Source organism: Camelina sativa, chromosome 11 (assembly GCF_000633955.1).
Source record: "Camelina sativa cultivar DH55 chromosome 11, Cs, whole genome shotgun sequence".
Classification (NCBI taxonomy): domain Eukaryota; kingdom Viridiplantae; phylum Streptophyta; class Magnoliopsida; order Brassicales; family Brassicaceae; genus Camelina; species Camelina sativa.
Window position 1 is genome coordinate 14,109,013 of NC_025695.1, and position 19,116 is coordinate 14,128,128.

Below are 19,116 nucleotides of genomic sequence, written 5' to 3' on the forward strand. Positions count from 1 at the left end.
TTCTCATATACCACAAGCATCTCTATTCTATATTATAAGATATGAAATTTAGTACCTTCCACATCTATAAACCTCATCTCATAACACATATATAAACAAAATTCGCACCTTCTTTATGCTACGATTTGGATGATCACATTATAAGAATGATCATAGTTTGATTTGTCCCTCAAGGATCTAATTTCCTCTTCTTCTTTTTTTTTTTTAATCATCTTTCATGGAGTCCGATTCAAATCCTAATGCTTGGACTCAATATATAAATCCAAGAGATTGTACTCAAGGCTTGTGTTCCACATTTTGCCCTCAATGGTGTAGTTACATCAAATTCTCTCCACCACCAGTATCCTATGAACAACTCCTAAACGACGGCGTTTCATCAAACCCCAATCTCTCCCCTCTCGTTATTGCCATTATTGGCATATTTATAACTGCCTTTCTCATGGCAACTTACTACACTCTTGTCTCAAAGTACTGCGCCAACGACACCAACAATGAAGCTGTCTCAGAAACCGGAAGATCAGATCTCATTCTCGATGTTAACTCGTCCGAAAATGAAGACCAAGACGACCATTTCGCTCAAGAGTCGTCAAACACCGGTTTAGACGATGCTGTCATTAAAAAGATAGGATTCTTCAAGTTAAAGAAGCATCAAAACGGGTTCAAGATCAACGGTACTGATTGTTCAATATGTCTTGGAGAGTTTAACGAAGACGAGAGCTTAAGGTTGTTGCCTAAATGCAACCACACTTTCCACGTAGTTTGTATCGATCGGTGGCTCAAGTCTCACTCAAATTGTCCGCTTTGTCGGGCTAAGATCATCGTCCCTACCACTCAACAACTCGATCATCGTGTTGTGGTGATGAATCTTGATCAGTTTACAAGCAATGAAGGCAATGTAGTCGTTGTTGATCATCGGGAAGTGGTTAGTGTTGCGATTAGTTCTCATCATCCACGTCGGTTCTCGGCCGCGGATATTGTTATGCGGATAAGCAGAGACGGAGAAGTAGAAGATGAAAATAATGATCTTGAAAGTGGAGATAGAGTGAAGCATGTTGACTTAAAAAGATCATTCTCAAGTGGTGGATTGGTTCTTGGGACTCAAGGAAGGACTAGATCATATCTCTAAACCTACTTCCCCTTACTCTGATTAGTTTCCTTTACATTATCTTTTTTTTTTGGGGGTGGGGGTGGGCATATGAAAGTATGAAACATATATTATTGTATTTACACTTTGAGAAATTTTTACATACATACATATAAATATAATGGATACAAACATCATCTTATAGTTTAAAGGTTTTAAGTTTCTGTGTCTTTATATACTTTTTGGTTTTTTAGAGAGTTTAAATCATATATCACATACAATTGGATTAAACTTGATATGGTTTTCTTTTGATGTGTTAGCTAAAGTATTTTTTTCTCCGAATTTAATTGGGAAAAATGTCATTTAAACCATGAACTTTCAAATTTTGGTCATTTAAACCATGAACTTTGTTGTAGGCCATTTAAAACATCAACTTTTGCTGATTAGCTTTTTTAAACATGAAATTTCGTTAACCAAGCCAAAAAATACATGACGTTAAATCCGATAATTGACCTACTAATAGACGTTACTATGCCGTTAATCACTCCGTTACTGATAAAACGACGTCGTTTTAATGGAAGTTTTAATTCGAAAAATGTCATTTAAACCATGAACTTTTAATTATAGGCCATTTAAACCATGAAATTGTAAATGTATGTCATTTAAACCATGAACTTGTAAATTTATGTCATATAAACCATGGACTTGTCCTGGGCGTTCGGTGAAAACTAGACAACCTGAAAATTTTGGTTATCGAAGCAAACCGGAAAAAAGTCTAACCGTTCGGTGCAATTGATTTAGATAATCGGATTTTAGTTCAGTTCGGTAATCGGACCGATTGGTTTATTAGAAACCGCAGAAGTATATAAGCTTAACCGGTTAAACCATTTAACCTTAGTTTAGTTTCTCTCTTCTTTCTTCGGCTCTGCCTCATGATGCGATTTTGAAAAAGAGAAAGAAGAACATCAATTCATCCTTCTTTTTCGATCTTTGTCATGTATTTTGTGTTTTTTTTTTGTATTTGTCTTGAGTCTTTTTCATTTATTAGGATACTACACTAGAGTTTGAAGAATTGATCATTTTGTTTTAGGACACTACATTAGAGTTTGAAAGATTGATCACATTTTTCATATATTATGGTTCAAATGACATAAATTTGAAAGTTCATGGTTTAAATGACATACATTTACAAGTTCATGGTTTAAATGGCCTATATTTAAAAGTTTATAGTTTTAAGTGACATTTTTTCAAATTAAAACTTCCATTAAAACGACGTCGTTTTGTCAGTAACGGAGTGATTAACGACATAGTAACGTCTGTTAGTAGATCAATTATCGGATTTAACCTCATGTCTTTTTTGGCTTGGTCAACGAAACTTCATGATTAAAAAAGCTAATCAACAAAAGTTGATGTTTTCAATAGCTTACAACAAAGTTCATAGTTTAAATGGTCAAAATTTGAAATTTGATGGTTTAAATGGTCAAAATTTGAAATTTGATGGTTTAAATAGTCAAAATTTGAAATTTGATAGTTTAAATGACATTTTTTCCGAATTTAATTGGTTCTAGCGAGACTACACCATTAAACATTATAAACTTTAAACTAATCATTTTTTTTTGTTTTGAAGTAACATTTTTATTTGGGTTCGTTCCATATAAGTATACTATTAATTGATGACTTGAGAGTGGACATATATTCCAAATACCCAAATGGTTCCCTTCTCAAGAAAAGTTAAAAGAGAAAGCAAATAAGACCTTCCCTACCAAATTGCTTTCCAACAAAATGTCCCATGAGAAATAATATCCAATTTACAACGAATACAATTTAAATTTATTATCACAACACCAATTATATTGAAAGTCTCTCCATTTATTCTACTAAGGAAGGGACCATATGTTATTTAATTTGGTAGAGCCAAAATCTTTATTCCAAACTTTTTAAGTCCAAACACTTGAAATGATCGTTCAGCCTAATATTTTCTTGAAAATGCAAAAAAATAAACAAAGGTAGGAAATCTCATTATTTATTAAATTATTCCAGATCCATGTATGCACCTAACCAAACCAAATTTACACCATGCATAAAATGAAAAACCAAAAACTAATTTTGTTTTTTATTCCACTAAAACCCCTATATTTCCCTTTCTACCCTTTTTGCATCACAATATACAAAACAAGCACATTACAATATTCACATATTTTTCCCATATTAGTAGGACAAAACCTAACTTAATGCCTTTTTTTAAATGCTAACACAAGCAAAAGACCATTTCTTTGGTATATGAGAACAGATAAGAGACAACAAGCCTCTGTATTAGCTACCTTTGTGTGTAATCTTATAGAAACTGGCTTAATGGCAAAAGCTTCGTTTTTTTATCTGTTCTTATCCCATCGGTGATCGATGAGGTATTCCCTTTCTACGCTTGGCGATTCTGCAGTTGCTAGATGTAGTAAGTGGAGGTGTTGATGGGCTGAAACTCTGGAGATTTGTAATGTTCTTCCCAATCCCAATGCTGCTACTTGAATCCTCTGTTTCCATCAGAAGGTTCTCCCTACCCTTTTGGAATCCTCTAGTTGTCCCAGCAATCTTTATTTCATTTCCCAAAAACATAGAGAAAGTAACTTTTATCAGAAAATGATTCCAAGAAAGATATGCTTCGATCTTTTTCTAGAAGACGATTAAACAAGAAAAGTTAGGTGAAACTGTAAAAACATATACTCCCTCCGTTTCATAATATAGGATGTTTAGAGAAGTTTTTTTGTTTCATAATATAAGATGTTTTCAAGTTTCTATATAACTTTTAGATTAGTTTAATACTTTATATTATGCAAGTCTTGTTTGTGATTGGTTAAACTTTTTTAAAGTGTTCATTTCTTAATTTGCGTGCTTTAATCAAAACATCCTATATTTTGAAACGGAGAGAGTATCAGATTTCAGGATGACCAATTTCAAAAGTTTTGTTATTTTCTTCCTGCGGTTAAATGGGAATTGAATTTACCAAGAAATGCAAAGCAAATATTAGGTGAAACTGTATGAAACGTGTAAAGAGGGGGAAATAAGTATCAACCATATAAATCAAAGTTTCTTTCTATGTGATTCAATAAAAAATGAAAAGTTGGTAAGTATTGGAAATGTACCTTGCAGCCAAGAGAGCAGAAGCGGAAGCTATCATCGACGAGGCTACGATAGCAAACCTTGCAGGTATTGGTTACACCTTTCCCTGGCCTAGGCTGAGGCCTCTCATTCAAGAAGACGACTTTAGCACTATTAATCACATATGTTTGGATCCCAGCTATATCAAGATACTTTTGTATCTCATTCACCCTTATAACATCATGATAAGAAGATCTCCTTATCTGCCAAAACCAATCAAGAGGATCTCAAAACCTCGCAAGAGACACAAGTATCATACAACAATTCAAGATCAAGACCTTTTACCTGAATGGTGCGATGATCTTTGTGATGAGCAAGACAAAGAGAGCAAAGAGGGCCATTGGTGCAGTCTAAGCAATACATATTGCATTCACTCTTATGAGAGTCTCCATGAAACTTGCAGTGAACAAAGAATTGCTCTTTAAGCAAAGGTTTAAGCCATGGCGGCCACCTGTTGTCTTCCTCCTCCGGTCCACCAGCTCCCTACACCAACCAATACAAAAAGATTATTGATAAACTATAATATAAACCATCATTACCTCAAAAGAATATTTAGACATAGCTCTCAAAACCACCATTAAAAACTTCATAAACTCATATTCTTTGGAATTGATCTTGTGATAGAAGTTTGAAATTTGATTCTGTTCCATTTTTAAAAAAGTTGTATGAAAAAGGAATCGCATTAAAAACCCCAGAAATGTTCCAGATTCGTGCTTCACTATTTCACTGGATTTGAGAGGGTTTAAAAGTATAAAAATTTGGTTAATAGAAAAAAGCATATTGTACCAAATTGTGACACCAAATAAAGTAAAATTAAATAACGGAATCGAGCTTGAGAGAGAATAAAAATGAGCCATTGTTCTGATTCTTCAAAAATAAAATAAAAATCAAATCTTTTTTTTTTGTGTGTGTTAGGTACACGAAACGAAACAGAGCAGTTCAATGAAGAACCATTTTGAATTCAAACAGACGAAGATTACTACTTTTCGCCATTTTCAAGACTTTTGAGTTTCAAATTCAATCAAAAAACCCAAACCCAGAAGAAAGAATGGATAAATGAGAAACCATTACACATTTGAAGAACAGAGAAGAAGTAAAAAATAAAAAAAAAAACAGAGAATTTTTTAAAAAGGAAGGGTATTGTTATAAAAGTAGTACCATGATTCTCCTGTTCTTAGGCTTGAATTCACGGATGGTGTTCTCTTGATCCTCGATCGCCATTTCGTAATTGCACGAAGAAGAAGAAAAAGAAAAAAAAGAGTCTTCTTTCGAGTCAGCTTCCAACTTTTTTCTAGAAAGAGAGAGAGAGAGAGAGAGAGAGAGAGAGATTTCTTGCAGAGAAGGTTTAAAAGAGAGAGAGTGAGTCTCTCTTATCTTAGCAAAGTCGACCAACCCAAACCTCTTTCCTCTTCTCTTCAATTATATTCTCAAAATTTATATTTTATAATTCTTTTTTTCTAACTTTTTATTTTGTTATAAACTCTTTTTAATTTTTATAACTGAAATTTTATTTCTATTATTATTTGGACCTAGCTATCTTAAATTAGTAGATAGCTAATATTATTGTTTCCATTACATATAGCCTTAGAACACAACATTATTGTTGTTGGTTTACATATACACATTGCATTTATATGTATAAAAGTAATATTTTTGCCTATGTTATTAAATTGGAATTTTTTTTTATCTTTAGCATATGTATATTATTATTTTTGGTTAGGAAAGTGTAAGTTTTTCGTGTTTGATATTATATTAAGCCAAGTGGAGAACACTATTGCTTTGCTCCATTATTGTAGTTTTGACATCTCATCCTCTATCCCTTTAGAATCCCCCCATTATATATGTTCTTGTTCTTCTTTGTTTCTTCCATCAAGCATCAGGTGGTCTCTCTATTATTTTGTATATATTTTTTTACCTATTTTGCTTATTCAAATTTTAAGAATTACTAGAAAATTGCTATAGATATGTGTATGTATTATACACTAAGTTATCTCATGTATTTAAGGTTAGATAATTTATCCCATCTCCATACAAAAACTAACCCAAAAATTTTCTGAACATAAATGATATACACGTGACGTTTTCAAATAACTTGACTGCTGAAAAATAAAAGAAAATATAATGGCAAAACTGTCGAACTAAATTTTGGTTTATACGGTAAGAATTTTTTGTTATATATATATATGAAACTATGTGAATGTGTGTGTATATGCATATATATATATATATATGAAAATATGTGAATGTGTGTGTATATGCACGCGCATGTAATTCTATTATATGTGTGCATAAGAATGAGTTGGAACAAGTGTGAATCGCACTTTACTTTGTTCTTATTATTGGTGTATGTTTGTATATAATAAGAAGATGGATGATATCAATAATAATTAGATTCCATTTTGTTATTAGCTTTTAAAGCGAGCAATAAGCGGAGACAAGCTCATGAATTGGACATAATAACCTAATCAATGTGTACTTGTTTCATAACTTTTTTCTTATTAATTATTATACTTAAATAAAGAGGAAATTAATGCAGAAACTTAGGTCAAAAGATGGGTGATTAATATATAACAATAAGACACCCTTTTTTGTTTAGTATTATTAGTGCTTGCGTTTGGTTGTTGTTCTAATTTAATTAGGTAAATTAACATAGCAAAGTCAGTACTAACTATTCCAATATGCATCACTTGAAAGTGAAATTGCATTTTGAACTATGTCCTTTTGATTAGACAATCATCTATATACAGAGAATTTAATCCATTGTTTATACCAAACTTTTGTATTGAATCGTTGTCATGTCTCGTCTGAAATGAATGTACAATTAGTTTTGCTACACGAATATGAAATTCATAATTTGCCGAACACTTCTAGATTATCTCATATTTTTGTTTTGTTCTAAATCCGATTAGGTAAAACGTGGAATTCATTTGATTAAAATTCATCTATATAAGAAGAGTCTACTCACTGCGTTGTTAATTAGAGACTTCCGTGTTTCATGCAGATATAGAATTTGTTGATAAATCATTTGGTTGTTACTCTATGTATGAACCCTATAATGTAATTTGTTGAAATGCCTATAATAAAATAAAGGAATGACGACAAGGAAATAAATTTTTTAAAAGGATACATATAATATGCATTCTATAGAGACGTCATATGAAAATAACAGCTTTTTTTATTCATTTGTCATGCATGATGGTATTAGATGGGTAGATGAAGGAAGATGCCAATTTTTTTTCTTTTTATTTTTAATAGAAAAAAAACTGAAACTATTTGATGATAAGTTAGTATCTTTGTGAAAATTTGTGCAGTCATTTAAATAGAAACACCACCAGAAGTCTTTTTATGAATTTTTATTGTCCATTGACTTTGAAAAAAGACAGCCACTTGACTTTGATTTCCCAATCCTTGAATTTGTGTTTCGTTTTTTACATTTTTTTTGGTTACAAAATATTAACATATTTTCGTTTATCACATTTTGATCTCTATATCTTACATACTTTAGTTCAGATTACATACACTTGTGTTCAATATTCATGTTAACTTTTTGTTTAACTCATGAGAGGAAAAATCGTTTTATAAGTAAACTTATATAATAAACACGAGTTATTTTCCTTGAAGTTAAAACTAAATTACTAAAAATAAAAATTAAATTAAATTGAAAGGGTTTGTTTAGTCAAAATTGAAGTTCTTTGGACACGGCACGCCATATCTGACCCGGTGGAGTGGACCATCTTCTTCTTATCATCCTTTTCCTTTGTTTCTTCTTCTTTCATTAATTCATTTTTTATATATTCTAGCAATTATATACTAATTTATCAACCATAAAAACTAAACAAGAGTAGACTCAGTCGAAGATCATATTCAAAGAATCATAGATTAGTTTCTTCGAGGACATTCGATAACACACTTGAATATTTCTGTCCAATTTTAAAAAGAAAAAAAATAGAGATATAGACATGTCACATGTGCATTATCCTAGCCTACTCCACTAATCTTCAAATTTTTAACTCTTAATGTATATGATGTCATCGACTCATACTGCACTAATCTTAATACTTTTACTGACAACTGTACTTAATTAACATGATAAGTAAATCGGTTTAAGTTGTACTAGAGGTCAACATGAGCGGAATCAAACCGGTCGGTTATCATTTCAGTTGAATCATCGATTCTTCACATTTGCATTTATTTTTTTTCGTCGAAGTCAAGTGATCGAACTTTTACCAATTCAACCAAAGATAGTCCTCTAATGGTATACGAGAGGATCCAACTTGATGTTTTTTAACTTCAGGTACGAACCAATAAAAAAAACCCATTAACAAAATCTAAAACTTTACTAGATTCTGAATCCTTGCTTCTTATCATTAAAAACCAAGTCAACACCAGAGTAGCATAACTACTACTATGCAGTATGCACAAAACCGAAAACGAATTAAGCCTGATTTAAGTCTCTAATCAAAAGTCATTACCCCATCTTTAGAACACCTAGAAGCTAATAAGCGATCAAGAAAAGTCAACAAGATACCTCTCTCCCTCTCATGATGTTTTTAATTTCTTGGGTGGAGAACCAGTTGTTGTAGAAACCGCTTGATCCAACAAATCTCTAGCCCGAGGTGAAGGTTTCTTCATGAGGTCTACATTAACAAATTCTTCTTCCTTGGAAACTGCAACGTCACTTATTAATAATGGCTGCTTCCAAGGCTTTTTTTGGTTCTCTGCGGTTTCTTCCATTCGCTTGAGCTGCATTCGAAAAGTTCCTTCTGCAGAATCTCAAAACACACACACATACACATACACCAAGTAAGTAGTAGACTCCCCAAGTTAACATTGATACGAAGAAAACATATCTTCCTGTAATAAAAGAATAGTACCTTGCTGTTTTTGGGATGAGTCCTGATCTTCAACCATCAGCAGAGGGAAAAAATCATCACCAGTGGTAGCTCTTTCAATGGCTAAACAAGTATTGGGTTCTTTTTCACTCCATGGAACGTAAGGATCATCAGTCTCAAGCGGGTCCATAAGCTCTGGCATAGAAGAATCCTCGTCACTAGAAGACTCTGCTGATAGAAACACATCTTCGTTTAGCTCGTTAGAGAGGGATACAAAATCTTCTTCTGCCTTGCCATATTGGTTAGACACTCCCGCTGAGTCGCAGGGTTTGCTGGATTTATCGACATTCTCATAACTGATCTCTGATAAACACTCCCCGTTAGAAGAATCAAGCACAGACTTTGGCGAAGAATTCGGTAAACTAGCTTCAAGCAATGGAAGCAATGGCTGCATCTGTTCAGCGATGCTAGAAAACCATGGAGTTCCTTCTCGTGCATAAAAAAGAATGTATGAATCCTGTGACAGCACACTATCTTCATCGATTCTGGTAACCTGCCGAAGTTTGTCAAAAAGGAAAAGTTCATTTATGGAAACTATCCATTAAACCACCCAAATCAACTGGGATTTACTTAAAATATCACCTTCACGTCATCAAATTGATGCCATATCTTGGGAGCAGACCTCACATAGGACAAGTAATGTCCATAGGTTACTGAATACCCGAGATGCTCCACAAGAGCATAAAGATGGTATTTTGTAGGAACCTGAAGAAGAAGAAATAAAGGAAGTGTGTTTCAAAGTGTGCAGACATATACAAAAAACTTTGAGTAAATGAAAGGGGAGATAAAAGATATTTTACTGCAAGTTCCACGTACATCGTTTTCCTCGTTATCCCTCATATATGGCTGTAAGTCTAACTCCAATGGGATCTTGAAATGCTTGAAGATCTTCTCCATATAAAATCCATTATTCTTGAATCTCTTCAGATGAAATGTGACAACTAGAGGAAGCTTATCAAGCAAGAGTTGCTTCTCCTTTGAGACTTTTTCATTACAGTTCTCACATGTCAATTGCTCGTCAAGTTTTTCCACACGGGTAAAGGATTGTAGTGCACTCTCCAGGGTATCCATATCTTCAATTTCCAAACTCAACCCAACAGACTTTTCAAATGTATCAGAGATGGAGTTGCAGTTGCAGCAACGGAGCTGAGACCAGAGATTCGCACATGTTTACCGAAAATAAACCGAAACTAATACTGAAAATAGCTTTTGACACTTGACCAAATGTATAGTTTGAGTGAACTTCTTACCCCACTAATGAGACGACCGCCAAAGACCTGGTCAACAAAGTTAGCATCTTGAGAAGAGACATAGCTGCGATAACTTGTTCGATCCAAACAACATCTCTCCAACTTATCCAAAAATGCTTGCAGAAACTCATGAGCATCTTCTTGTTGATAACGCTGGAAGTCAGGCGAAAAATCTGTGGCAGCTAAGGATACAAATCAATGCATCTCAGAAACAAAATCAGAGAATCCCAAAAGAAAAGTATGCCATCCAAAGAAACAATTGATAAAGTGAATGACGGAAATGAAACAATTTCAATAAAAAGGATACAATTAAGATGGTGAAGAAAATAATCCGGAGCCATTGGAATTCTCTCAGGCCTCAGTGCACAATCAATGTGAGCTCGAAGAACACTTATAACACAGAAGAACTCATTACCACCTACAAAATTCAAAAAGATCATTATTCATTACAAAGGCAACATAAACAAATAAAAAAGCTACTACGTCTTACAGTTACAGGGATCTTGATATTTGTATGAACGAAGGCCCTCGATAAGTGGCACAGTGTGAGTGAAACACTGCAAAACCGAATTAAGGAAACAAGTGTTGCCTAAGTTCCAAAGCCCAGCACCCTAAACAAAATGTCAAATTCGTAATCAGAGATCAAAATTGAAAACAAATGCAGCAATTGAAAAAAAATAAAAAAAAATAAGAACATACAACACCAGTAACGGGCTCATCGATCTTCAAAGGTCTTTGCATGAACCCAGACAACAAGGGCTCGTTACATTCCTTCTTAGAGTTGTCATCATCATCACTTCCAAAGCCAGGAGAGACATTAGGCGTCCAAGGTTGGCTATTCTCCCTGGGATCATCAGACGAGGACCCGTCCCAGATAACATCGTCCAAATCGTCAAGAGTTTGCGAGTTACTCCCAATCCGAACCTGAGACTCTAGCATGCGTTGAGTCCCGTTGCCGAACTCACCGTAATCGAAATTGATCGGAGAAGGAACGAATTGGGTTTCGTCGGAAGAAGACGAAGAGGTGTACTCATCGAAGGTCGGAGGCGAATCACGGTCTCGATCGGGAGACGTAAGAGCTAATGACTGAACATTAACAACATCAGCATCAATCGACGGGATTTCGATCGAGTTGGGGATTAACGGAGTACGAGAGAGAATCGAAGAAGAAACGTCGGAATTAGCCACCAACATCGTCTTCAAGGGTTCGATTTCTAACAAAAATTAGGGTTTCGTGAAATTGGGAGATGAAAAGTCGAAATTCCGGTGCAACACTATCAAACTTTGATTAGAGAAAGATCGGAGGAAGAAGGAAGGAGACTAGGAGATGATTTGAATTGGGAGGGAAAATCGAATCGCCATGATTTTTAGGGTTTTATAAATCTCTCTCTCTCTGCAAAAAAAAAAAAAAAAAAAAAAAAAAAAAAAAAAAANGTGAGGCGTAAAACTGTAAAGTGTGTTTATGTGATAGATACAGATATGCTTCCAGATACGGTAAATTTGTTTTTTTCCCTTAGTGTCGGTGGTCAACATTGTGATTTATAATGTTAATTATTTTTAAAAAATAATCTAAATTATAAATAATTCTCCTAAATATTCGGTTTTTTTCTATATAATCCAATGTTTTTGATTCAACTTTTGTTAATTCAAAATATTTTTGTGAATAACTATTTGGTATGATATCTACTTCTTATAAGGGAAAACAATGTTTATGAATGAATAAGAACAATAGAATCAAACGGGAAAGTAATCTTACTAATTTGAAAAAAAAAAAAAAAAAAAAAGAAAAAAGAAACACCAATCCACCCGNTATACCCCAAAAAAGTAATAAGAAATATTTTTCACATTCACTTAATAAATGTACAAAATCATGACCATTGTATTCTACTAATATTTTCAAAACACACTGTATCATGACAATTCAATTTGATTTTAAATTCACTGTTTCTGCAAACAAACAAAGGATTAAAGTCTATAACATATTCCAGTGTATATAATATAAGATCCATATTGTAGATTGATAACAAGTAACAACAAGAGCCACGTCTCAATATTCCCAAAAAAAAAAAGAAGCTCTATAAAAAAACAGAGAAACGTGAACCTCATTGGAAGTTTCTGACAAAGCTTTTTTTCTCTTACTTTTTCTTTCTCTGTATTATCAAAAACATGTGAGAGCTTGTGTTCTTTCTCACAGCATTCTGTCTTGAATATCACTGAAGATACCAGAAGCTAAAGTTCCAAGCTTCTTCTTTGTTTCGCCTGCTATGTTCACCAGCGACGAGATATCTTGTTGCGCCTGATCAAACATTTGAAATCGAACATTCATCAGCAGGTTAACATATGAGGAAGAACAAGGGTTTTGGAAGTATGTATGGATCTCGTACCTGGAAAGAAAGCCGATTAATGAGATCGCTAGCAGTTATATCAATATTGGAATCATCTTGGTCGTGACCGTAAAAATCAGCGCTTGAGATAGATGCTGAGCCCTGTAAATTACGACAATCGCATTAGAATCAATAAGATGAGAATGATGTTCCTATGAAATTGTGGGGAAATTTTCTTAGTACTTACTGCAAACTTCTGAAGAGTAGCTTTTGATTCCATATCAGCATTTTTGTTCTGATCCCCAAAGTACTGAGCTGAAGAAATGGACTTTGCGTTTGTGAACTTCTTTCTTGCTTCATCCGATTCTTCAACCTAGTGATAAAAAAAAATGGCTTAGCATATGACCAGAATATACCAATTTACTATTTTTTCTTTCTTAAAACCACAACTTTACTTGAGATTTTGACGAGTTGGAGCTTGATTTCTTGGGGAAAGAACTGTCCATTCCAAAATCCGAAAAGAAGCCTGAAGACTTTGGTGGAGCAACATGGTTAAGCACTTGAGTACCACCACCACCACCGCCTTGTCCTCCAGATTGTAAGTCGTCATTGTACTCAAACCGAGATGCAAACGATGAACCAGCTGATGATTTGTTTTCCCCGTTATTAGTTATAGACACAGCAGAAATAACCGGTGCAACTTCTTCCGGTTTCTGCTCATAAAGATTGTCCTTTGGCTACATTTTACCAAAAAAAACAAATCCAATCTTTTTATGTAAAAACAAGAGAAAATAAAAAGTCATAACTCCAAAAAAAAACAACCCAAGACAGACCTTAGTAGTAAGCTTCCTTGCACCAAGACCACCAGTTTTTCCTGTCCTTTTAGCACCAATAGGTTTCTTAAACGTACTAGGCACAACAGTATTAGAAGCTTTAGGAGAAGAGGTGGCACTGACAGCTTCATGTTTAGGAGGAGGCAACTCTTCCTTGACAGAATAAGAAGAAACCCCATTAGATGCTCCCGGTAGCTGAGAAGTAGCAGCAGCAACAGGAGATGAAGGTAAGCCAGAACTAGTTTCTTCAGCAATGGCTTTAGCAACTTCTTTAGCAAGAATCTGCCTATACAAATCAGCAGCTCTGGAAGTGTACTTAGCCTCAATTTTGCCACCATCAGTCCATCCATGTTGCTTAAAGAACACCTGAGCACGGTTGTTGCCACCAAACATCATCGTCCTGAGCTGCTCAGGGCTCCATGAATCTAAATTCGTTGATCTACACAAAAACCCGAGAAGATTTACAAATCTTTAGACCGCAATGTGACATTATTATTCAAATCTAAATTCTGAATCGTATTGGTTCAACCACACTCGAGTCAACGTATTAGAACTATAATGCCTTTTTAAAAAAGCTCAAACCTTAGCTAAAATCAAACAACTCTGAGCTAAGAACAATGCCTGAAGAATCGAATCAGATGGTGAATTGGATAAAGATTATATTACCTGACGAAACTGATATGAACACCGAGATTACGATGAGTAGCTGAGCAATCGATACAGAGAAAAATCCCATATGTAACAGATGCCCAAGTCGGATTCTTCGCACTACAATCGAAACAGACCTAAATTTTTGCCCAAATTCAAAAACCAAAATTGAAGATCTAGTCAAACAACACCCAGATCTAAGATACAAACACAATCAAATTCATAATAGATTTATTTTTACCTTGTTCTCAGATTTTGATTTGAGTTTTCTGAAAACAATGTTTTTGTCGGTAAGATTGTCAACAGAGGAAGCCATTGTAGATTAAAATTTGGAAGTTTTTTTTTTTTTTACAACGAAGAATAAAAAATGTGAAGAGGTGAAACTATGGATCACCTCTCCCCTCGAATGATGAATTCGAAAGAAATGAAGATTTCTTTTTTAATTCTATTTGAAATATTTTTTTTGTTAGGTTTATTTCCTCTTTCTTCTTCTGTCAATCGAAAAAAAAGAAACCACCCAGTAACATTGATGGAAACATTTGATCTGACTAAAGGGACGATAGTACCCTTCGATAACTCTAAAAATTTACGAGAGTGGCATATTTTAAGAAAACGACACGTAGTTCGTAATTCCGTTTCCGAAGCAACACAACATGGATGGTGTTGGTAAACTGATGAAAGCTTCATCATTTTCACCTTTTCTTCAACCTCAATTCAAAGATTTGTTTCTAACACTTTTTTATTTGAAAAACATAATTTATTTTTATATTTTACATTTATCATATACTAGTAGTTACTAATTTGTAATACACAGTTTTTTTCTTTAATTATCTGAGTAATGTTTTTTCTTTGATTTTCTGAGTTAACATCGTTTAGTAAATTAATAAGTTTTTAAAATACAATGAGAATATGTACAACTTTCGTAAGTCGTAACATCTTTTTGCTTTTTGCTTTTAAATGCCTAAACTGAAATAGCAATACGATATCATGAAGTGAAGATATATAAAATGTAATTGTATCTTTTTTTTTTGTTAAAGAGTGTAATTGTATCTTGCTGATTTTAAGACAAAAATAAAATCAATGCCATCTCCAAAATGCAAAATAAAATAAAAATAAGCATACTATTACTATAGTTTGTTGATTACACAACCTTGTGTCAGTTGTGTGTTTTCCACATGTTGTTCCATCCCATATAAAGTTGAATATATTTGGTTATTTGCGTCTCGATTAGTGGCAACCAGAAACTGATTTCTAATCCTTACTATTATTATATGTTGGAGTGTGAGGGAAGGGACGGGATGAAACTTGTTTTCCGTTACAAAATAAATATGTTTATGTTTATTTTTTCTTGTTAAATTTCCATAAAAATAATCCACATGTATTATAGTGTCTATATTAATATAATTTTTAGTCATTTTAAGAATTTAAAATTTATATAAAATATTTTGTTACATGTTGTAGCATGGATTATATTCAAGAATCATCCATCAACCCTTATAAATTGGTCGACAAGTCCATCTTGAAAAATCTAAACAAACCATAGCATATATAAACTATAAAACAAATCTTCACCAATGAATTTCTTATGCGTCTCGAATATATGCGGGTTTATTGTGCATCATATATATATTCCCTATCAAACCCACTTCAAAGCTATATTTTAAACTACTTGACATTATTAAGTCTTTGTCACTACCAACAATATTTCTTAATAATCTCTTGATATTTTGTGATTTCAACTTTTGAGTAGTCTTTTCTTAACTTATGCATAACAACTTTGAAACTATAAAACCGTTAAAATCTTACATTTTGTTTAATACATGTATGCAAATGTGAAATCTTAGTTTGCCAAAAAAAAAAGAAAACAGAAACTCTGCGGCCCAGTTTTATCACATTATAAGTAGTAAAGCCCAGCTTTAACATTGTTTTATGCGATTCCAAAATGTGTCACCACTGTACGACAGAACACAATATAGCTTAGCTTCGTCCGATATGCACAGAGAGACCAACATTTTTGGGCATTTGCTCTCATACTGACAAAAGAAAGCATATATGAAATCTGACCAATTAACACAAAAAAAAAACAAGAGACCCACCCGACATAATGTGATATTTTGTGAGGTCGTATAATTTTCATAATAATAGGAAAAAAATCTAATTATCTTTTTAATAAGGAAACTTTTGCCTTTATGCTCTCGCGTCTCTTTCACCTTTTGATATATCGAAATCATCAATGTCTTTTCTTGTTGTTCATCATTCATAAAAGTTGTGTTCAACAACGATGCCAAGAAAACTATGTTTTTTATCAAAAAATAACAGAAGAGAAATGTTTAAGTAGTAATACTGGACTTAAATCTTATAGATTTTGTGTATTAAAAGTGTATTGAACTACTTGGTGTTCCCTTAATCTCTTTCTTATATATTTGTTTTGCCTACAAGAACCAAATAATCTAACAACTCACTTCTTATATATATATATATATATATATATAAATTGTTAAAACCTCCAAGGAATTAAAATGATATTCCTTCCATTTCACAATTTAAGATGTTAAGAGAAATATTTTTGTTTTATAATATATGATGTTTCCAACTTCCTATGCAACTTTTAGATTAAATTTATATTTTATATTATGCAGATTTGTTTATGATTGATTAAACTTTTTAAAAATAACTATTTTTTAATATGCGTGTTTTCACTAAAACATCGTATATTTTGGAACGGATGAAGTATTTGATTGCAAAAATTAAATGATACACAAGAAAAAAAAGCAGACATTGACACCAACACTAAAACTGAGGGAGACAAGATAATTATTATAAGTGATAAATCATTTTCATTCTTTAATTGTCCGTAATTATCACCATTATATAGAAAAAGGACAAGGTTGATCAACAATGTGATATGATTCTCTCTTCATATATTAGCCATTGTTTTTAAAGAAAGAAATAAATATTTTTTTTGAAAATGTCTTTTATTCTCAATCAAATTATATATTTTTACCACAAAAAAAACTGGTCAAGAATCAAGTGATGTATATAATCCAAAATACTGAATAGAATCATCTTTTTTTACTGTAATAAGCATTTACTTACCCCACTTGCAAAACAATTCTTTAGTTGAAAAAAAAAAATCTCTTACTATATAGACAAATTTATTACTTTAATTTATGTTATCTTGAATAACCATTTAGAGCCTCATTGAAAATAGTACCACCTCAAGAAATCAGTAATATTTAGTGAAAACCAAATTATTTACAGTTTTCTTTTTCTTTTTGAAGTTATAAATATATACAGATTCCTTTTTCAAACCAAACTAAAGGAACCACTTTGTTATCTCTCTGTCTCTCTGTCTACCCATCGGAGTGTTATGTCTCCGACGAGTGTTCAGTTAACCGACTACCATCTCGACCAATCAACAGACGGTCCAACAAATCTCTGGTCAACCGAAGACGATGCGTCAGTGATGGAAGCTTTCATCGGCGGCTCTGATCATTCTTCTCTGTTTCCTCCACTTCCTCCTCCTCCTCTTGCTCCTCCAGCCCTATCTCAGGTCAACGAAGATACTCTCCAACAACGACTCCAAGCTTTAATCGAAGGAGCAAACGAGAGCTGGGCCTACGCTGTGTTCTGGCAATTATCTTACGATTTCGCCGGAGAAGACGTCGAAGGAGGAGGAGTAGGAGGAGTAGGACTAACCAACAACAACAACAACACGGCGTTGTTAGGTTGGGGAGATGGTTATTACAAAGGAGAAGAAGAGAAATCTAGGAAGAAGAAAACGAACCCAGCTAGTGCAGCTGAGCAAGAGCATCGTAAGAGAGTGGTTAGAGAGCTCAACGCTTTGATCTCCGGAGGAGGAGGAGAAGTAGTTAACAATGGTGGCTCTGATGAAGCAGGAGATGAAGAAGTTACAGATACTGAATGGTTCTTCTTGGTTTCGATGACACAGAGCTTTGTCTACGGTACTGGTTTACCTGGACAAGCTTTCTCGAGTTCGAACACGATTTGGCTATCTGGGTCTAACGCGTTAGCTGGATCGAGTTGTGAGAGAGCTCGTCAAGGTCAGATTTATGGGTTACAGACAATGGTGTGTGTACCATGTGAGAACGGCGTCGTTGAGCTTGGTTCGTCGGAGGTTATACATCAAAGCTCAGATCTTGTTGATAAAGTTGACACCTTTTTCAACTTTAACAACGGTGGTGGTGGTTGTGAATCTGGTTCTTGGGCGTTTAATTTGAATCCAGATCAAGGAGAGAATGATCCGGGTATGTGGATTAGTGAACCTGGAGTTGAGTTGGGTCTTGTAGCTCCGGTGATCATCAATACTGGTAACAACTCAACTTCTAACTCTGATTCTCAACAAATTTCGAAGCTTTGCAATGGTGGAAGCTCTGTTGAAAACCCTAAACTTCAAGTTACTAAATCCGGTGAGATGGTGAGTTTCAAGAATGGGGTTGAGAATGGCTTCTCCTCTGGTCAAAGCCGGTTTATGGGAGAAGATAGTAGTAACAAGAAGAGGTCTCCGGTTTCGAATAACGAAGAAGGAATGCTTTCATTCACCTCTGTTTCTGTTCTACCACGGCCTGCGAAATCAGGGGACTCGAACCACTCTGATCTTGAAGCTTCGGTGGTTAAAGAAGCTGAGAGTAACAGAACTGTGGTTGAACCGGAGAAGAAACCGAGGAAACGAGGGAGGAAACCGGCTAATGGAAGAGAAGAGCCTTTGAACCATGTTGAAGCAGAGAGACAGAGAAGAGAGAAGCTGAATCAGAGATTCTACTCTTTGAGAGCTGTGGTTCCTAATGTCTCTAAGATGGATAAAGCTTCTCTCTTAGGAGACGCTATTTCGTATATCAATGAGCTTAAGTCGAAGCTGCTGAAGGCTGAGTCTGATAAAGAAGAGTTGCAGAAGCAGATTGATGGGATGAG

The 19,116-nt window shown here is 34.0% G+C and overlaps 5 protein-coding genes across 6 annotated transcripts in view; 2 read left to right on the plus strand and 3 right to left on the minus strand.

The window, feature by feature from the left end:
- LOC104723291 (putative RING-H2 finger protein ATL53) lies at window positions 64–1,268 on the plus strand. Its single transcript, XM_010441624.1, has one exon. The coding sequence runs from the start codon at window positions 218–220 to the stop codon at window positions 1,124–1,126; it is 909 nt and encodes a 302-aa protein (XP_010439926.1). The 5' UTR covers window positions 64–217; the 3' UTR covers window positions 1,127–1,268.
- LOC104723292 lies at window positions 3,328–5,598 on the minus strand. Its single transcript, XM_010441625.2, has 4 exons — window positions 5,396–5,598; window positions 4,523–4,720; window positions 4,222–4,440; window positions 3,328–3,670 (listed from the first exon to the last, which is right to left on the minus strand). Exons 1-4 carry the CDS (start codon window positions 5,456–5,458, stop codon window positions 3,467–3,469), a joined length of 684 nt encoding a protein of 227 aa, XP_010439927.1. The 5' UTR covers window positions 5,459–5,598; the 3' UTR covers window positions 3,328–3,466.
- On the minus strand, window positions 8,556–11,784 carry LOC104723293 (ubiquitin carboxyl-terminal hydrolase 20-like). Of its 2 annotated transcripts, none has more exons than XM_010441627.2 (8): window positions 11,079–11,784; window positions 10,870–10,990; window positions 10,687–10,797; window positions 10,380–10,552; window positions 9,946–10,275; window positions 9,712–9,834; window positions 9,112–9,622; window positions 8,556–9,000 (listed from the first exon to the last, which is right to left on the minus strand). In XM_010441627.2, exons 1-8 carry the CDS (start codon window positions 11,571–11,573, stop codon window positions 8,777–8,779), a joined length of 2,088 nt encoding a protein of 695 aa, XP_010439929.1. In that variant the 5' UTR covers window positions 11,574–11,784; the 3' UTR covers window positions 8,556–8,776. The 2 variants fall into 2 exon arrangements, with proteins under 2 accessions (XP_010439929.1, XP_010439928.1); XM_010441626.2 differs by having other exon boundaries at window positions 8,556–9,009.
- On the minus strand, window positions 12,339–14,671 carry LOC104723294 (probable ADP-ribosylation factor GTPase-activating protein AGD8). Its single transcript, XM_010441629.2, has 7 exons — window positions 14,426–14,671; window positions 14,203–14,321; window positions 13,537–13,975; window positions 13,159–13,440; window positions 12,951–13,076; window positions 12,764–12,865; window positions 12,339–12,675 (listed from the first exon to the last, which is right to left on the minus strand). Exons 1-7 carry the CDS (start codon window positions 14,498–14,500, stop codon window positions 12,568–12,570), a joined length of 1,251 nt encoding a protein of 416 aa, XP_010439931.1. The 5' UTR covers window positions 14,501–14,671; the 3' UTR covers window positions 12,339–12,567.
- Window positions 17,484–19,116, plus strand: part of LOC104727945 (transcription factor MYC4-like) — a 2,685-nt gene continuing 1,052 nt past the window's right edge. Inside the window, exon 1 of the mRNA XM_010446996.2 lies at window positions 17,484–19,115. Coding sequence (XP_010445298.1) covers window positions 17,555–19,115 — 1,561 coding nt within the window. The 5' untranslated portion in view covers window positions 17,484–17,554. The remainder of the gene's footprint in view (window position 19,116) is intronic.

Coding starts and splice junctions, on each gene's coding strand:
- LOC104723291 (XM_010441624.1), top strand. CDS start 218: ATGGAGTCCGATTCAAATCCTAATGCTTGGACTCAATATATAAATCCA.
- LOC104723292 (XM_010441625.2), bottom strand. CDS start 5,458: ATGGCGATCGAGGATCAAGAGAACACCATCCGTGAATTCAAGCCTAAG. Junction 4,441..4,522: donor AAGATCATCGCACCATTCAG/GTAAAAGGTCTT, acceptor TGGTTTTGGCAG/ATAAGGAGATCTTCTTATCA. Junction 3,671..4,221: donor TCTGCTCTCTTGGCTGCAAG/GTACATTTCCAA, acceptor AATGAAATAAAG/ATTGCTGGGACAACTAGAGG.
- LOC104723294 (XM_010441629.2), bottom strand. CDS start 14,500: ATGGCTTCCTCTGTTGACAATCTTACCGACAAAAACATTGTTTTCAGA. Junction 13,441..13,536: donor CAAGGAAGCTTACTACTAAG/GTCTGTCTTGGG, acceptor GGTAAAATGTAG/CCAAAGGACAATCTTTATGA. Junction 13,077..13,158: donor CCAACTCGTCAAAATCTCAA/GTAAAGTTGTGG, acceptor TTTTATCACTAG/GTTGAAGAATCGGATGAAGC.
- LOC104723293 (XM_010441626.2), bottom strand. CDS start 11,573: ATGTTGGTGGCTAATTCCGACGTTTCTTCTTCGATTCTCTCTCGTACT. Junction 10,798..10,869: donor ATATCAAGATCCCTGTAACT/GTAAGACGTAGT, acceptor TGAATTTTGTAG/GTGGTAATGAGTTCTTCTGT. Junction 9,623..9,711: donor ATCAATTTGATGACGTGAAG/GTGATATTTTAA, acceptor AAACTTCGGCAG/GTTACCAGAATCGATGAAGA.